The following is a 19,075-nucleotide window of genomic DNA, read 5'->3' as shown; positions in this document are numbered from 1 at the left end:
TGCCAGTACCAGATCAGTGTTCAGAGGTACGAGGTATTTGAGGTAGATATGTAGCCTACATGAAGGCAGGGTAAAGTGACTAGGCAGCAGGATGGATAATAATAATAATAAGAGTAAACTGATTATGTCGGTTTGCTCTATGACCACCACAAGCATGACACTCCTCTGAAGTCTGTTGCCAACTTCTGTCTGTAGCATCTGTCTTTCCATGTAGGAATCTGTTATTCAATGTGTTTCTATAGGCTAATAGCAGTAAGGCCAAATTCAATGTTTCATAAAATAATGTTGTTAATATATATATTTTCAACCTAAAGGGGTCCTAAAATTCAAAATCAAATAGCTAAATGATCCTTGGTATGACCATCATAAAACAATTCCATATGTTAGCTTAGTAGAACAGTTTGTTATGTCAACAGTTTACGATCAAGTTGTTTAAACTTGCAGTGATAACGTTGTCCTTACTTAAGTTATAATGTGTTATCATAACTTTTAAAAAACATAGTTGATATGACTTCTCATTTAGTTTTGAGCCAGTACCACATAAACAATTTAAGAAATAAAGACTTTTCATTTACTTTGAGTTCAACTTACTAGAAGTATTTGAGATTTTTAAAAATGCCTTGGGGTTTACAGTGGACAGACAGGTTTTACAGTCTGAAATGACTATGTTATTCTAGTGCCATATGTTATGCTGTAAAAGTTGTCTGAAGTGAAGTTGCATTAGCCATCCTGTTTCTCGAGGTTGGACGCACAATTAATCATCTTTAAAATAAAATGTGCCCATAGGCCTACATTTTAATGGAGTCTTGTTGAACAGCAGAACTATAATTCGACTCCAACAATAACATGTATGCGCTGAAGGTTCCTCCCCTGCACGGTCAAGCGCTCAGCACGTAGACGAGAGCAGCCTTACTCCGCATGTGATTCAGTTCAGCACAATGCCTTGAGATCATAGACTGCTAGAGATGTGCGAAACTCGCGATATAGGCTACCGTTCAATTCCGTATGGAGTCTTTACCACCATGGGAATAAGGTGAGATTTCTATCTTTCTTATGATAATAAATTAGTTCTCCCACTTCATGGTGGATCTACGTTTGATGGATAAGTTCAGGTTAAAGAGTTGGCCATTGCATTTACAGTATTATCATGTTCTAAATGAACACTTTAATTTGAAAGCCTTTTGTTTTTCAAATTTGGACATTGTAACATTCACAGATGTTGTAGGTAGGCCTAATGTCATGTTGTTACATTGTAACAACAACATACAGTATTGCAGCTGCAGCCTGCACACTGCACAAACAATACATAATCTATTCTATTGCAAAAGCTGCAAGATGTCCTGAAGTGACTTAGGTCTACTGCCACACAGTACCCTATATCTATTTTATTATACATTAACAAATCATGAATAATAACCTATTAACTTGCCATGAAATGTTTAGCTTCAGACAGTGAGCTCTGGGTTGAATGTCCTACAGTAGCCTAGCCTAGTGGCTGTTTGCCATTTGGGGAGACTGGGATATGGTTATGTAATGTGTATTGCTTAAAAATGCATTCTCAAACTTTTGTACAGTGGGGAAAAAAAGTATTTGGTCAGCCACCAATTGTGCAAGTTCTCCCACTTAAAAAGACGAGAGAGGCCTGTAATTTTCATCATAGGTACACGTCAACTATGACAGACAAATAGAGGGGAAAAAATCCAGAAAATCACATTGTAGGATTTTTTATGAATGTATTTGCAAATTATGGTGGAAAATAAGTATTTGGTCACCTACAAACAAGCAAGATTTCTGGCTCTCACAGACCTGTAACTTCTTCTTTAAGAGGCTCCTCTGTCCTCCACTCGTTACCTGTATTAATGGCACCTGTTTGAACTTGTTATCAGTATAAAAGACACCTGTCCACAACCTCAAACAGTCACACTCCAAACTCCACTATGGCCAAGACCAAAGAGCTGTCAAAGGACACCAGAAACAAAATTGTAGACCTGCACCAGGCTGGGAAGACTGAATGTGCAATAGGTAAGCAGCTTGGTTTGAAGAAATCAACTGTGGGAGCAATTATTAGGAAATGGAAGACATACAAGACCACTGATAATCTCCCTCGATCTGGGGCTCCACGCAAGATCTCACCCCGTGGGGTCAAAATGATCACAAGAACGGTGAGCAAAAATCCCAGAAACACACGGGGGGACCTAGTGAATGACCTGCAGAGAGCTGGGACCAAAGTAACAAAGCCTACCATCAGTAACACACTACGCCGCCAGGGACTCAAATCCTGCAGTGCCAGACGTGTCCCCCTGCTTAAGCCAGTACATGTCCAGGCCCGTCTGAAGTTTGCTAGAGTGCATTTGGATGATCCAGAAGAGGATTGGGAGAATGTCATATGGTCAGATGAAACCAAAATATAACTTTTTGATAAAAACTCAACTCGTCGTGTTTGGAGGACAAAGAATGCTGAGTTGCATCCAAACACCATACCTACTGTGAAGCATGGGGGTGGAAACATCATGCTTTGGGGCTGTTTTTCTGCAAAGGGACCAGGACGACTGATCTGTGTAAAGGAAAGAATGAATGGGGCCATGTATCGTGAGATTTTGAGTGAAAACCTCCTTCCGTCAGCAAGGGCATTGAAGATGAAACGTGGCTGGGTCTTTCAGCATGACAATGATCCCAAACACACCGCCCGGGCAACGAAGGAGTGGCTTCGTAAGAAGCATTTCAAGGTCCTGGAGTGGCCTAGCCAGTCTCCAGATCTCAACCCCATAGAAAATCTTTGGAGGGAGTTGAAAGTCTGTGTTGCCCAGCGACAGCCCCAAAACATCACTGCTCTAGAGGAGATCTGCATGGAGGAATGGGCCAAAATACCAGCAACAGTGTGTGAAAACCTTGTGAAGACTTACAGAAAACGTTTGACCTGTGTCATTGCCAACAAAGGGTATATAACAAAGTACTGAGAAACTTTTGTTATTGACCAAATACTTATTTTCCACCATAATTTGCAAATAAATTCATAAAATATCCTACAATGTGATTTTCTTGATTTTTTTTTCTCATTTTGTCTGTCATAGTTGACGTGTACCTATGATGAAAATTACAGGCCTCTCTCATCTTTTTAAGTGGGAGAACTTGCACAATTGGTGGCTGACTAAATACTTTTTTCCCCCACTGTATAATTTCTGCCAGTCGTTTTGAAAGTGGTGCTCATGAGCCAAAATGGGTCCCTGTCTTTTGTGTGCTACGTCATCCAATTGTGTACTACATCATCCATTTCGCGTGATATGTTACACATTTTGCAATTTGTATGATATCATAGGAATTTAGCAATTCGTGTGATTTATTACGAATCCAGTAAGTGCAACATGATCTTGGAGTGCATCTTCAAGGAATTTTGAAGTTTTCCCTAATTTTAGCCAAAAGATGACATTATTACTGAGGCTGACCACCCACTGCTCTTTGTCCAGTGAGTGGTGACCATACCGTCTAATGGTCGAGACTGACTTCTGATTGTCGTAACAGTTGAGAGGAAGTGATTGATTCCTAGCCAGTTGAACTTGACCTTATGTTCCTTGACATCCCCCTAGACATTATGTGCAGACTTGGATCCCACTGCCTGTCAGTCTATAGAAGAGAGGAAACAATATTGAGCAAAATGCCACCGCTGGTATACAGTAGATGAAAGTGAAAATGTGATGTATGGAAGTTCAGATAATGGGTTATTTTGCTCTTAAAGCTGAGGTCAATAGACAGCTTGTCCGTGGTGATTAATTTTGCCTAAATATGTTCTTCTATCAAGTGTCTTTCGTCTAAAGTTCTAAACATGAGGATATAGCTTTCATAATCATGTGTGATCTGTGAACCCTCTGTTACCCTTTCCTCAGTTCTCCACCCTCATTAGGCATGTGTGACACAGCTCCACTATAACCCATGACAGTGTGTTCTCCATATTTATGTGGGCAGTATACTGTATGTGGGCAATCTTAAGTGTTTGCAGGTCATACTGTATGAGAAGATTATATTGTTTTGAGTCACAACCCACTTCAAGGGGTTGTGCTGTGTGTGTGTGGTGCCCCTTACTCAGCTGCCTCAGGGCTGTTGGATGACAGACAGGATGCTAGTTTATGCTGTAAATATGGATCTTCATCTAGGGAAACCCACCCGGCCAAGTACAGGGAGGCTCCCTGGATCACACAACTGGTTTTATTATGTGTCATAGGAAAAAGGTAAATAAGTCTGCAGATTCTTCTTCTTGCCAGATAGTTCTGCTGCTGGGTTTTTGCCATCGTTATCTCAGTCTGTATTGTAGTTTGGGACCCCTGTGGGCCATATGTGTGTTTGTTTGTGAATGTATATTTAGCTGGAAGGAAGGAGAAGGGTGGTGGGAAAATGTGAACAACGGTATGTGGGAGAGGACGAGGAGCAGTGTGTGTGTAAAGGGATTCAGTTCATGGGAACGAGGTAACATCTCTTGACAGTACTCTTGTGGAAACGCGCTTAGCTGAGGAACAACAGAAAGACCAAAAATGTTCAGGAATAACACACAAAGCTCCTGACATGCCTCACCTCTTCCATGATGGGTTATTGTTTAATGTAACAGGCTGTTGCTGGGAGTTGTCATATTAGGACATATCTTGGAGGTATTGAAGATTTGAACTCCTACTAGATTCATATGTAATAGGCCTACTTCCTCTTGTCGAAGCACAAGGAGGATGGAAGGACTCATAGAAAGGATCAGCACATTTAGTCCGTGTCCAATGTTTTCCTATCCAAAGGCCACCTGGTATGGGTTATGCTAATACTGTACATACACTGGCACGCAGCAGAAGTGCAACACTTAACGCTTACCCACAGAACATATGAAGAGTTAATTTCCAAAACGCTATATATACATTTTCAGAAATGTTGGTAAATTAGCTTTTATTGTTTAAAGAACTTATAAAAGAGATGTGTGTTTTTTCACTATCAAATCATGGCATGGGTTGTTCAATGACAGTCATGTATTTGTTTAAAATCTATCACTTGATGGTTTCATTTCAGAGAGACAAATAATCATGTTTTTTTCCAAAATGCTATATATCCGCCTCACTCTCAGAGAAATAAGTAGTACGGCTGGGTTTTACAGAGTCAAATGTAATCAATAACTACATTTGTAATAAAGAACTGTACAAATGATACATTTGTGACATCAATAAAAAAACAACATAATAACAATAATTCAATACAGTAATATGAGATCTGTATGTAAAACATTTGACATTTTAGTCATTTAGCAGATGCTCTTATCCAAAGCGACTTCATCTTAAGATAGCTAGGTGAGAGAACCACATATCACAGTCAAATATACAGGATACGAACATTCCATTCCAGCTAAACAATGGATATATAGTGTTTTGTAAATAAATATATTTTAAATAAATATATTCTAAAATCTATGAATAAAAAATCTGAGAACAGTAATATTTTACACACACATGAAGGTACCCATAAGCAATCATTTCTGACGAAAAAAAACTAATGTGAAAATTGGTGGATATAGCGTTTTGTAAATAAAGTCTCATATTTACATACACACTTACAGTACATACAGTACACAGAGGACAAACACTGAATGGTGTGTCATCACAATGAAGAACAAACATTTATATTCTAACATGTGTTCCCTTCTCTTCCAGACAATTGGATCTCATGGATGGCAAAAGCGATTATGTGAAGGTAAGATCTCACTACTAACATAATATGGATTGAGACTAATAATGAGTGGTCCTTTTTACAGCTGTTGAGAAATTCTCTCGAACAGTATACTCTGAGATTAGCCTGCTATTGTTGCAAAACAAAAAATACTTGTTTTTACTTCTTCTAATAGACTACTTTTTGCTGTGTTTGTGTGGAACCAGGAAAACTCTGGTGGGGATCACAGTATGCACAGCGGTCAAGCTCTAATTGAATTAGGATTGGTGACAAAAGAGTTGGGAAGCCAGCCCATTTCAGAGGAATAGTTTAGAGCCGACTGGATAACTGTGGGCAACTGAGCCTGGTCTGGATATGACTGGTTATAGGCCGTATCTAGATCTAGACTTGACAGTTCATGCAGCTTTTGTATTCTGATCATGGAGGTCTGATCAAGGAATTGTGAACACGTCATGCATCTACACATACATTTAAATGTGTCTACCGTGTCCGGATTCCCTTTTCCTGCACTATATTGAAATGCCAGTATGCATTCTGCAAATGGTGGAACAGGCTAAATCCGATAACAACACAACAACAACTTGATGGCAGTAGCCAACTACTGTAGCTAGCTAGCCAGCTAACCTCTGTAACTAGCCAGCAAGCTAGTTAGCAAAGCTAAAGGGATTGCAAACAAGTTAGCATAACTCTAGCCAAACAAAAAATGTTTTCCTAATTTTTATTTTATTTTATTTATTTAACCTTTATTTAACCAGGTAAGCCAGTTGAGAACAAGTTCTCATTTACAACTGCGACCTGGCCAAGATAAAGCAAAGCAGTGCGATAAAAACAACAACACAGAGTTACATATGGGGTAAACAAAACATAAAGTCAAAAATACAACAGAAAATATATATAAAGTGTGTGCGAATGTAGTAAGTTATGGAAGTAAGGCAATAAATAGGCCATAGTGCAAAATAGTTACAATTTCATATTAACACTGAAATGATAGATGTGCAAAATATCCTGCTCCTCCTCCCCCTCCCTCCTCCCTCTCTGTGGATGACTTCGTCAACCATTTTGAAAAGAAGGTTGACGACATCCGATCCTCATTTATTAAGTCAAATGACACCGCTGGTCCTGCTCACACTGCCCTACCCTATGCTTTGACTTCTTTCTCCCCTCTCTCTCCAGATGAAATCTTGCGACTTGTGACGGCCGGCCGCCCAACAACCTGCCCGCTTGACCCTATCCCCTCCTCTCTTCTCCAGACCATTTCCGGAGACCTTCTCCCTTACCTCACCTCGCTCATCAACTCATCCTTGACCGCTGGCCATGTCCCTTCTGTCTTCAAGAGAGCGAGAGTTGCACCCCTCCTCAAAAAACCTACACTCGATCCCTGCGACCAGTATCCCTTCTTTCTTTTCTCTCCAAAACTCTTCAGCGTGCCGTCTCTAGCCAACTCTCCTGCGATCTCTCTCAGAATGACCTTCGCAGAACGCTACAGCCCGTCTGGTGTTCAACCTTCCCAAGTTCTCTCATGTCACCCCGCTCCTACGCACACTCCACTGGCTTCCAGTTGAGGCTCGCATCTACTACAAGACCATGGTGCTTGCCTACGGAGCTGTGAGGGGAACGGTACCTCCTTACCTTCAGGCTCTGATCAGACCCTACACCCAAATGAGGGCACTACGTTCATCCACCTCTGGCCTGCTAGCCCCCCTACCTCTACGGAAGCACAGTTCCCGCTCAGCCCAGTCAAAGCTATTCGCTGCTCTGGCACCCCAATGGTGGAACAAGCTCCCCCATAACGCCAGGACAGCGGAGTCACTGACCACCTTCCGGAGACACTTGAAACGCTACCTCTTTAAGGAATACCTGGAATAGTATAAAAGTAATCCTTCTACCCCCCCATAGAATATAAAAAAAAAAAGTGGTTGTCCCACTGGCTATCATAAGTTGAATGCACCAATTTGTAAGTCACTCTGGATAAGAGCGTCTGCTAAATGATGTAAATGTAAAAGATGATGTGCAAATAGAGATACTGGGGTGCAAATTAGCAAAATAAATAACAATATGGGGATGAGGTAGTTGGGTGGGCTAATTTCAGAATGGCTGTGTACAGGTGCAGTGATCGGTAAGCTGCTCTGACAACTGACGCTTAAAGTTAGTGAGGGAGATAAGAGTCTCCAGCTTCAGAGATTTTTGCAGTTTGTTCCAGTCATTGGCAGCAGAGAACTGGAAGGAATGGCGACCAAAGGAGGTGTTGGCTTTGGGGATGACCAGTGAGATATACCTGCTGGAGCGCAGACTACGGGTGGGTGTTGCTATGGTGACCAGTGAGCTAATATAAGACGGGGATTTGCCTAGCAGTGATTTATAGATGACCTGGAGCCAGTGGGTTTGGCGACAAATATGTAGTGAGGGCCAGCCAACAAGAGCATACAGGTCACAATGGTGGGTAGTATATGGGGCTTTGGTGACAAAACGGATGGCACTGTGATAGACTACATCCAATTTGCTGAGTAGAGTGTTGGAGGCTATTTTGTAAATGACATCGCCGAAGTCAAGGATCGGTAGGATAATCAGTTTTACGAGGGCATGTTTGGCAGCATAAGTGAAGGAGGCTTTGTTGTGAAATAGGAATCCGATTCTAGATCTAACTTTGGATTGGAGATGCTTAATGTGAGTCTGGAAGGAGAGTTTACAGTCTAACCAGACACCTAGGTATTTGTAGTTGTCCACATACTCTAGGTCAGACCCGCCGAGAGTAGTGATTCTAGTCGGGTGGGCGGGTGCAAGCAGCGTTCGGTTGAAGAGCATGCATTTAGTTTTACTAGTGTTTAAGAGCAGTTGGAGGCTACGGAAGGAGTGTTGTATGGCGTTGAAGCTCGTTTGGAGGTTTGTTAACACCGTGTCCAATGAAGGGCCAGATGTATACAAAATGGTGTCGTCCGCATAGAGGTGGATCCGAGCGTCACCAGCAGCAAGAGCGACATCATTGATATACACAGAGAATAGAGTCTGCCCGAGAATCGAACCCTGTGGCACCCCCATAGAGACTGCCAGAGGTCCAGACAACAGGCCCTCCGATTTGACACATTGAACTCTATCTGAGAAGTAGTTGGTGAACCAGGCGAGGCAGTCTTTTGAGAAACCAAGGCTATTAATAAGCTAGCTGGCTAGCATTTATAAAGCCAGCAAACATGTTCCTCACACGCTACCTCCAACGTTTAATGAAAAAAGGTGTCTCTCGCTCCCAAAACACACATTTTCTGGAGACTTGTGGGTGAAGTGCTAATGACGTCGCCCATTGTATGTGTTTTCGGTAGCCTGATTGTCCAGACTGAGGATAAATCCGTCCCTGACCACCTCCTGAAGTGGTCAGCCAGATCTGAACACAATCCGACAACAATTCGACTTTTGTGCGTCTAGACCTGTCTTTTCAATGCAATCTTCGTATTATGATAGCAGAAGTCGCATGTAAGTGTCAAGTTTAGACACAGCCATAGAGTGGTGAGGAGGACGAGTCTACTGTGTCCAGAAGTGACTTCACCATTCATTTTCTGGATGCAGGTTCACTCAAACATCGTTTTAAGCTTGGTTTTACTATTGACAGTTACAGCTGATTTCGGGATTGTATAACGATTCGCTCTTCTTAATTATTTGTCATCGGATGTATTCGTTTCAGTCTCTGAATTGTTTAACCAAACTTTGCACCGCCAGCTCCTGATATCAGGGCATAACAACTACAATCTGTGTCCTGAATTAGCCTAGTGCGCATAGCTATATCCTGTCCCGAGCTTGTTTTCCCCCGGTTTTCCCTGGCTAAACTAGCTGGCAAGCTGAACTATGCTAGTTTACGTCCTCATTGCCAAACTTAATAAATACTGTACCCGCAACTTCAAAACTCCTTTGCTAGTTATACAATCATGTAACTAAGACATTCGCTGGAAAGAAACTTGAAAATGATTTATTGTTTTGATGAATCGTCATAACTGGTTCAAACTATCTGTCCTGTCGTAAGACAACGTGGCGAAGGATATCATTGTTACTTAACGCAGATCCAAGTTCGGTTTTGAGCTCCAACGGCGTCGTTAGCGTAGGGTTAACTGAACGTTTCTGACTGGTCTTGGAACTGTGACAAAGGGCAGCCTATCCCCGCTTGGCTCGATGGGATATGTAGTTATTTTGCCAACACAGCCATGCAGTGCATTCGAAAGTATTCAGACCCCTTGACTTTTTCCACATTGTGTTACGTTACAACCTTATTCTAAAATGGATTAAATTGTTTTTTTCCCTCATCAATCTACACACAATACCCCATAATGACAAAGCAACAGGTTTAGACATTTTTTGCAAATTTATATTTAAAAGAAAACTGAAATATTACATTTACATAAGTATTCAGACCCTTTGCTATGCGACTCGAAATTGAGCTCAGAGGTGCATCCTGTTTTCATTGATTATCATTGAGATGTTTCTATAACTTGATTGGAGTCCACCTGTGGTAAATTGAATTGATTGACCATGACTTGGAAAGGCACACACCTGTCTATATAACGTCCCACAGTTGACAGTGCATGTCAGAGCAAAAACCAAGCCATGAGGTCGAAGGAATTGTCCGTAGAGCTCCGAGACAGGATTGTGTCGAGGCACAGATCTGGGGAACGGTACCAAAAAATGTCTGCAGAATTGAAGGTCCCCAAGAACACAGTGGCCTCCATCATTCTTAAATGGAAGAAGTTTGGAACCACCAAGACTCTTCCTAGAGGTGGCCGCCCGGCAAAACTGAGCAACCGGGGGAGAAGGGCCTTGGTCAGGGAGGTGACCAAGAACCCGATGGTCACGCTGACAAAGCTCCAGAGTTCCTCTGTGGAGATGGGACAACCTTTCAGAAGGACAGCTATCTCTGCAGCACTCCACCAACCAGACCTTTATGGTAGAGTGGCCAGACAGAAGCCACTCCTCAGTAAAAGGTATATATCACATGACAGCCCGCTTCGAGTTTGCCAAAAGGCACCTAAAGGACTCTCAGACCATGAGAAACAAGATTCTCTGGTCTGATGAAACCAAGATTGAACTCTTTGACCTGAATGCCAAGCATCACGTCTAGAGGAAACCTGGCTCCATCCCTACGGTGAAGCATGGTGGTGGCAGCATCATGCTGTGGCAATGTTTTTCAGCGGCAGGGACTGGGAGACTAGTCAGGATAAAGGGCAAGATGAACGGAGCAAAGTACAGAGAGATCCTTGATGAAAACCTGCTCCAGAGTGCTCAGGACCTCAGACTGGGGTGAAGGTACATCTTCCAACAGGACAACGACCCTAAGCACACAGCCAAGACAATGCAGGAGTGGCTTTGGGAAAATCTCTGAATGTCCTTGAGTGGCCCAGCCAGAGCCCGGACTTGAACCCGAAATCTAACATCTCTGGAGAGACCTGAAAATAGCTGTGCAGCAACACTCCCCATCCAACCTGACAGAGCTTGAGAGGATCTGCAGAGAAGAATGGGAGAAACTCCCCAAACACAGGTGTGCCAAGCTTGTAGCGTCATACCCAAGAAGACTCAATGCTGTAAATGCTGCCAAAGGTGCTTCAACAAAGTACTTATGTAAATGTAATATTTCAGTTTATTTTATTTTATTTTATAAATGTGCAAAAATGTCTAAAAATCTGTTTTTGCTTTGTCATTATGGGGTATTGTGTGTAGATTGACGTGGAAAAAAAGGAATTTAATCAATTTTAGAATAAAAAATGTCTAAAAAGTCAAGGGGTCTGAATACTTTCCGAATGCACTGTATATGTACACAGTCTTTTACCCATAACCTTTTTTAAACTGACTATCATATTTGTTGACTAATTCAGACTTTTTTTGTATAATGAGTAATCCAGGAATGTCATGAGTTAATTGACACGAGAAAACTCGAGAAAATAGCAATTCTACAGAGTGCCAATGGCTACAATGAATGGCTAAATTACTTCCGGACGCAAAGCTTTTCGTCCTATGTCTGGTGGAGAGGGAAAGACTGGAGGAATTTAGATACATTCACTTGTTATCATTGGATATTCTCTAACTTGACAAACATACAATTGATTATACATGTTCATTTAAAGGTCCAATGCAGCTGTTTTTATCTCAATATCAAATCATTTCTGGGTAACAATGAAGTACTTTACTGCGATTGTTTTCAATTAAAATGGTGAAAAATAAACAAAATAGCTTCTTAGCAAAGATACATTTCTCAATCAAGAATTTAGCTAGGACTGTTTGGGAGTGTGTCACGCCCTGGCTCTGGGGACTCTTTAAGGTTGAGCCAGGGTGTTAGTTTCTATGTTTAGTTTTCTAGGTTTCTGTTCTAGATCGTTGTATTTCTATGTTGGCCAGGGTGGTTCCCAATCAGAGGCAGCTGATTCTCGTTGTCTCTGATTGGGAACCATACTTAGGCAGCCTGTTGGCACTTTTGTATTGTGGGATCTTGATCCGTAAGGTTTGTGTTTAACCCTAGGACTTCACGTATCGTTTATTGTTTTGTTGTTTGGTGTAAAGTACCTATTAAAAGAATGTACGCTTATCACGCTGCGCCTTGGTCCGCTTATTATGACGATCGTGACAGAGTGGTCTGAGTGGGGAGTGGGAAACTAGCTGTTATTGGCAGAGAGATTGTCTATTAACTAATTTACCGCCTGGTGATGTCACCAGGTAGGCCAAACTCCATCCTACCAAAAAAGGTTGAAATTTCAGGCGGTCTTTTCAAACAGCGTACACTAAAATGGTATTATCATTATTTTCATCCAGTGTACCTAATAAACTGGCCGGTGAGTGTATATAAAACCCAGGAATATCACGTTGACTGCACTGGGCCTTTAACGTTATTACTCGTTTATCTTTTTTTATATACACTACCAGTCAAAAGTTTGGACACACCTACTCATTCAAGGGTTTTTCTTTATTTTTACATTGTAGAATAATAGTGAAGACATCAAAACTATGAAATAACACATATGGAATCATATAGTAACCAAAAAAGTGTTCAACAAATCAATATGTATTTTATATTTGAGATTCTTCAAATAGCCACACTCTTGGCATTCTCTCAACCAGCTTCATGAGGTAGTCACCTGGAATGCATTTCAATTAACAGGTGTGCCTTCTTAAAAGTTAATTTGTGGAATTTCTTTCCTTAATGCATTTGAGCCAATTAGCTGTGTTGTGACAAGGTAGGGGGGGGGTATGCAGAGGATAGTCCTATTTGGTAAAAGACCAAGTCCATATTATGGTAAGAACAGCTCAAATAAGCAAAGAGAAACGACAGTCCATCATTACTTTAAGACATGAAGGTCAGTCAATACGGAACATTTCTTTTTGCAGTCGCAAAAACCATCAAGTGCTATGATGAAACTGGCTCTCATGAGGACCGACACAGGAATGGAAGACCCAGAGTTACCTCTGCTGCAGAGGATAAGTTCATTAGAATCAGAAATTGCAGCCCAAATAAATGCTTCACAGAGTTCAAGTAACAGACACATCTCAACATCAACTGTTCAGAAGAGACTGTGTGAATCAGGCATTCACTACTATAGGACACCAATAATAAGAAGAGACTTGCTTGGGCCAAGAAACACGAGCAATGGACATTAGACCGGTGGAAATGTGTCCTTTGGTCTGGAGTCCAAATTGGAGATTTTTGGTTCCAACCGCCGTGTCTTTGTGAGAAGCGGTGTGGGTGAACAGATGATCTCCGCATGTGTATTTCCCACCGTAAAGCATGGAGGAGGAGGTGTTATGGTGTGGGGATGCTTTGCTGGTGACACTGTCTGTGATTTATTTAGAATTCAAGGCACACTTAACCAGCATGGCTACCACAGCATTCTGCAGCGATACGCCATCCCATCTGGTTTGGGCTTAGTGGGACTATCATTTGTTTTTCAACATGACAATGACCCAACACACCTCCAGGCTGTGTAAGGGATATTTTATCAAGAAGGAGAGTGATGGAGTGCTGCATCAGATGACCTGGCCTCCACAATCCCCCGACCTCAACCGAATTGAGATGGTTTGGGATGAGTTGGACCGCAGAGTGAAGGAAAAGCAGCCAACAAGTGCTAAGCATATGTGGGAACTCTTTCAAGACTGTTGGAAAAGCATTCCAGGTTAAGCTGGTTGAGAGAATGCCAAGAGTGTGCTATTTGAAGAATCTGAAATATTAAATATATTTTGATTTGTTTAACACTTTTTTGGTTACTACATATGTGTTATTTCATAGTTTTGATGTCTTCACTATTATTCTACAATGTAGAAAATAGTAAAAATAAAGAAAAACCCTTGAATGAGTAGGTGTGTCCAAACTTTTGACTGGTACTGTATATATATATATATATATATATATATATATATATATATATATATATATATATATATATATATAGTTTATAGTATTTTATTTTATTTTTTTACCCATCCCCCCCCCCCCCCCCCCCCCCCCCCCCCCCATATCCAATTGTTAGTTACAGTCTTGTCCCATCGCTGTAACTCCCGTACGGACTCGGGAGAGGTGAAGGTCGAGAGCCATGCATCCTCCGAAACATGACCCTGCCAAGCCGCACTGCTTCTTAACACACTGCTTGCTTAACCCGGAAGCCAGCCGCACCAATGTGTAGGAGGAAACACCGTACAACGGGCGACCATGTCAGCGTGCATGCGCCCGGCCCTCCACATGAGTCGCTAGAGCGCGATGGGACAAGGATATCCCGGCCGGTCAAACCCTTCCCTAACCCAGACGACGCTGGGCCAATTGTGCGTCGCCTCATGGGTCTCCCGGTCACGCCACAGCCGGGATCGAACCCGGATCTGTAGTGACGCCTCAAGCACTGCAGTGCCTTAGACCACTGTGCCTATATTTCCAATTTTAAAAAAGTATACTTAATTTTTTATACCTAACCGCTTTTGTATTTAAAATGAACACTTTTCCTCCATGAAATGCAAAAAAGTATCTTCATGCAATAAACTGGTATGTCATTAATTAAATCGAAAGTATTCATGATGTTTCTAGGTCTCTAGGTCTCCCTCTTTGTTTTGAAGTGCTTTTGGACCAGTGTCATCAGCCTGATTCATGCACGGTCCAATGGGACAAACCATTCAATAGAAGGAAATGTTTTTGTTTGAGAAAAACAACATGTCACCTAGGTGAAGGCCTGGGAAGAGAACAGTCGTTAGGACCAGTTGATCTGCCCATTTTAAAAAATCCACTAAACATTTATGCAAGTAGTGATTGGAGGGTCAGGGTGCTTGACCTACAGTTGTGACTAGTGGCAATACAACTACAACCGGAAGTTACTTTTCGTAGCAGGTTAGAAGAATTAGCTGTACTCCCTCTAGTCAGAACCTTGATCTACTGTATCTGGGTGAGTGTGTGTAAAGAGGTGACAGAACTTGATTGATGGCTAAGCTACACAATGACGTTACCGCAACAACCTGCCCAAGACTGCGCTCTGGTGACATGCCAGTGTGGGAATGCCCAACTTTTCTACTTTATTCTATCTACTGTATTTCATCACAGATTACCGGGGAAAAGGCTACAGAAGTGACTTGTTTCCACTGTCTGGTGCTGAATCTAGATAACTGTTCTCTCACAGGGGTTGTGAAATTCCTTTTATTTTATTTTTGTCTCTTTACCTCTTACCTTTGCTTCCTATGTCTTTTAAGTTCTCCCAGGAGAGATTCTGGTTGGATGTCCCATCTGAGAAGCTACGCAGAGCTGGAAGAGGAACTCAAACTGAGCAGCAGCAACCTGATGAGCCATGGCTGGTACCATGGACACATCCCCTGGGAGGTGAGGCTTACCTGCTCCCTCAAACATCTGGACATACTCATACGCACGCACCCACGCACACATGCACACACGCACACACATACACACACATATATAAACAGGACTTCATTAGTAATCTCTATCTCTACTTCACTGATGCATGTTTGATTAGTAGGTGTCAGAGACTCTGGTGTTGCACCATGGGGACTTCCTCATCCGAGACTCTCTCTCCAGCCTGGGGGACTATGTGCTGACCAGCCGCTGGAACCACAACACCCACAACACCCTGCACTTCCTAATCAGCAAGGTCCAGTGAGACCTACACCTGGGTCCAGTACACCTTGGAGGGAGAGGCCTTCCACTCTGTGCCAGCTTTGGTTCACTTCTATGTGGGGAACAGGATGGCTTTGACTCAGCAGAGTGGGGCTCAGATCCACAGTCCTGTTAATCGTACACTACCACTACACTACCTGGAGGCAGCCTTCGCCCTGGCCAACCACAAGGGCTGTCTGAACTCTCCCTTTTGTCAGAGAGGGGCTCTGGCCAACCTTAGGGCTGTCTGAACTCTCCCTCCTGTCAGAGAGGGGCTCTGGTCAAGAGCTGGAGTGGGAATGTGACGGACAAGATCTGCCCGCTGAGGTGAGACTGGTTCTCATCTGCACTGTCCTCTGCTCTTTTGACTACAACAGTGCTTTTATCCTGTGCTTCAAATATAGTTTGTTGATTTTGGCTAACGGTGTGTGTGTGTGTCTACAGCCCTTTTACTGTTCACCACAGGGAGGCAGTCAGGAGCTGTAGCTTCAACTTGGATCAGATTGAGAAAATCCATCAGCCCTCTTCACCTATTGGAGAGAACCCTCTCTTTTCACCATTCAGTGAGTTTGGAAACACGCATGGAGATGTTTTTGTGCAGCAAAACATAATCAGTACTACAGTCAAAAGATTAAAGATCTGCACTGTGAGAGAGTCACATAGAAAGTGACTTAATCTTCAAATAAATAAACCCCCTTAGGAAAGGACTGACAGAATAGACAAAGTGTGATATTGTGTAACTCATTATTGTGTATCTCCACTGCTTGCATCTGTCTCCAGACGCTCCAGCAGCAGAACCCAACCTTCACCCTGCCCCTCCTCCAACAACAACACTCCTGAGACACACCAGACCACTAGAGCCCAGGTCCCCCAACCCACAGCCATCTAGCTACAGACACACAACATACCACTAGAGCCCAGGCCCCCCAACCCACAGCCATCTAACTACAGACACACAACATACCACTAGAGCCCAGGCCCCCCAACCCACAGCCATCTAACTACAGACACACAACATACCACTAGAGCCCAGGCCCCCCAACCCACAGCCATCTAATTACAGACACACAACATACCACTAGAGCCCAGGCCCCCCAACCCACAGCCATCTAACTACAGACACACAACATACCACTAGAGCCCAGGCCCCCCAACCCACAGCCATCTAACTACAGACACACAACATACCACTAGAGCCCAGGCCCCCCAACCCACAGCCATCTAACTACAGACACACAACATACCACTAGAGCCCAGGCCCCCCAACCCACAGCCATCTAACTACAGACACACAACATACCACTAGAGCCCAGGCCCCCCAACCCACAGCCATCTAACTACAGACACACAACTTGCTTAGTGGTGTTGCAGACTCTGGGGCCTCTCAGAACAGGTGTATATATACTGAGATCATGTGAAACTTAGATTGCACACAGGTGGACTTTATTTAACTAATTATGTGACTTCTGAAGGTAATTGGTTGCACCAGATCTTATTTAGGGGCTTCATAGCAAAGGGGGTGAATACATATACACGCACCACTTTTCTGTTATTTTTTTCATTTCACTTCACCAATTTGGACTATTTTGTGTATGTCCATTACATGAAATCCAAATAAAAATCAATTTAAATGAAAGGTTGTAATGCAACAAAATAGGAAAAACGCCAAGGGGATGAATAATTTTGCAAGGCACTGTAACTGCTAGGCTACCTGCCGCTCCACAGAAATGTTGTAATATCATTTAAAACTCCAGATGTTTTTATCTCAATATTATATAATTTCTGGGTAACAATTAAGTACCTTACTGTGATTGTTTTCAATTAAAAGGGTGTGGGTGGTGATGAGTCGGAACGTTGGGCTGCTGATCTCCACGACGACCACACTCCTCACTGTCCTCTTCCACAGCGGCACAGCTCTACTCAACTTCGCCCTCAGCCTGGTGATATTCCTGACCACGTTGTTCTACCTGCTGAGTTCCAGTGGAGAGTACTACGAGCCTGTCAAATGGGTGATCAGCCTCACTCCTCTGTCCCAGCCCGGACCATCCTCTAACATCATAGGACAGTCTGTAGAGGAGGCCATCAGGGGGGTGTTTGATGCCTCTCTGAAGATGGCAGGGTTCTATGGTCTCTACACCTGGCTGACACACACCATCTTCGGCATCCACATCGTCTTCATCCCCTCTGCCCTGGCTGCTATCCTGGGTGCGGTGCCGTTCCTGGGGACCTACTGGGCAGCTCTGCCCGCTGTGTGTGACCTGTGGCTGGCCCAGGGAGAGGGGGTCAAAGCCCTGCTACTGCTGGTCTTCCATCTACTGCCCACCTACTTCGTAGACACAGCCATTTGCTCCGATTATCAGGTGGTGGTCACCCGTATCTGACTGGTCTAGCGGTGGCAGGCGGAGCATACTATCTGGGTCTGGATGGGGCGATCATCGGTCCTATCCTGCTCTGTATCCTTGTGATAGCCTCCAACATCTACAGTGCCATGCTGATGAGTCCCAACTCTGCCCAGCCCACCCCTGTACAGTCTACCTGGCCACTACACCCTGCCAGGCCCTTCATGGACGCCACTTCCTCGGTGCTGAAGAGGACGAGCGAGTGAGAGGGGGTGTGTCTCCTGGTTTCTCATTGGCTGGGTGCCTGTCCCTTGGCTTCCCATAGGCTGATTACCTGGAGAAGCACCCTTTCCTCCCCCGTGCTCCTCCCGTGCTCTACGGGGTCTCCCAGGCTGAGTGGCAGGGTGTGAGGGGAGGTTACCCACGATGCCATCTGCCTGATAAAGCTACTTTCCAAACCATGGAGGAGAGACCCTCCCCTCTCCCAACACATATAAGACCATAGAAAAGATGTAGATAATAAATCAAAGCAATGGTCCGCAATATGTATATTGGGTATACCATATTTAATATTGAATGTTTGATGAATTGATGCTTATCACATCATCTCGCTGAATGCGAGGTCCTCTGTAGCTCAATTGGTAGAGCATGGCGCTTGTAACGCCAGGGTAGTGGGTTCGATCCTCGGGACCACCCATACGTTAAAAAAATGTATGCACACATGACTGTAAGTCGCTTTGGATAAAAGCGTCTGCTAAATGGCATATTATATTATTATAAAAGTGGTAAAACATTTACAAAAATAGCTTCTTAGCAAAGAGCAATTTCTCAAGCAAGGATTTTGCTAGAACTGTCTAGGTGAGGTCTTAGTGAGGGGCCTATTTGTAGTAACCTAATGGAAGGGATGTGTAACCTGAAAACTAGCTGTTATTTGGCAGAGAGGGAT

At 43.3% G+C, this 19,075-nt stretch overlaps 1 protein-coding gene and 1 pseudogene across 2 annotated transcripts; both read left to right on the top strand.

Annotated features, from left to right (window-relative positions):
- The first annotated feature begins 930 nt into the window (after positions 1-930).
- LOC311141201 (SH2 domain-containing protein 3C-like) lies at positions 931-16,050 on the top strand (annotated as a pseudogene). The gene is made up of 4 exons (XR_014615511.1): positions 931-1,033; positions 5,673-5,712; positions 15,373-15,499; positions 15,654-16,050. The product of XR_014615511.1 is annotated as an SH2 domain-containing protein 3C-like (transcript).
- A 23-nt stretch (positions 16,051-16,073) lies between these two features.
- LOC311141202 (transmembrane protein 245-like) lies at positions 16,074-19,066 on the top strand. The gene is made up of 2 exons (XM_084176462.1): positions 16,074-16,353; positions 17,619-19,066. The coding sequence occupies exon 2, from the start codon at positions 17,632-17,634 to the stop codon at positions 18,169-18,171; it is 540 nt and encodes a 179-aa protein (XP_084032588.1). The 5' UTR covers positions 16,074-16,353; positions 17,619-17,631; the 3' UTR covers positions 18,172-19,066.
- Positions 19,067-19,075: the final 9 nt, after the last annotated feature.

This window comes from Coregonus lavaretus (genome assembly GCF_964263955.1).
Source record: "Coregonus lavaretus genome assembly, chromosome: 14".
NCBI lineage: Eukaryota > Metazoa > Chordata > Actinopteri > Salmoniformes > Salmonidae > Coregonus > Coregonus lavaretus.
The sequence above is the reverse complement of the archived record's forward strand: the minus strand, read 5'-3'. Positions and strand labels throughout refer to the sequence as shown.

Bases quoted from the DNA above. Each gene is read 5' to 3' on its own strand.
- LOC311141202 (XM_084176462.1), top strand. From the start codon at position 17,632: ATGAGTCGGAACGTTGGGCTGCTGATCTCCACGACGACCACACTCCTC.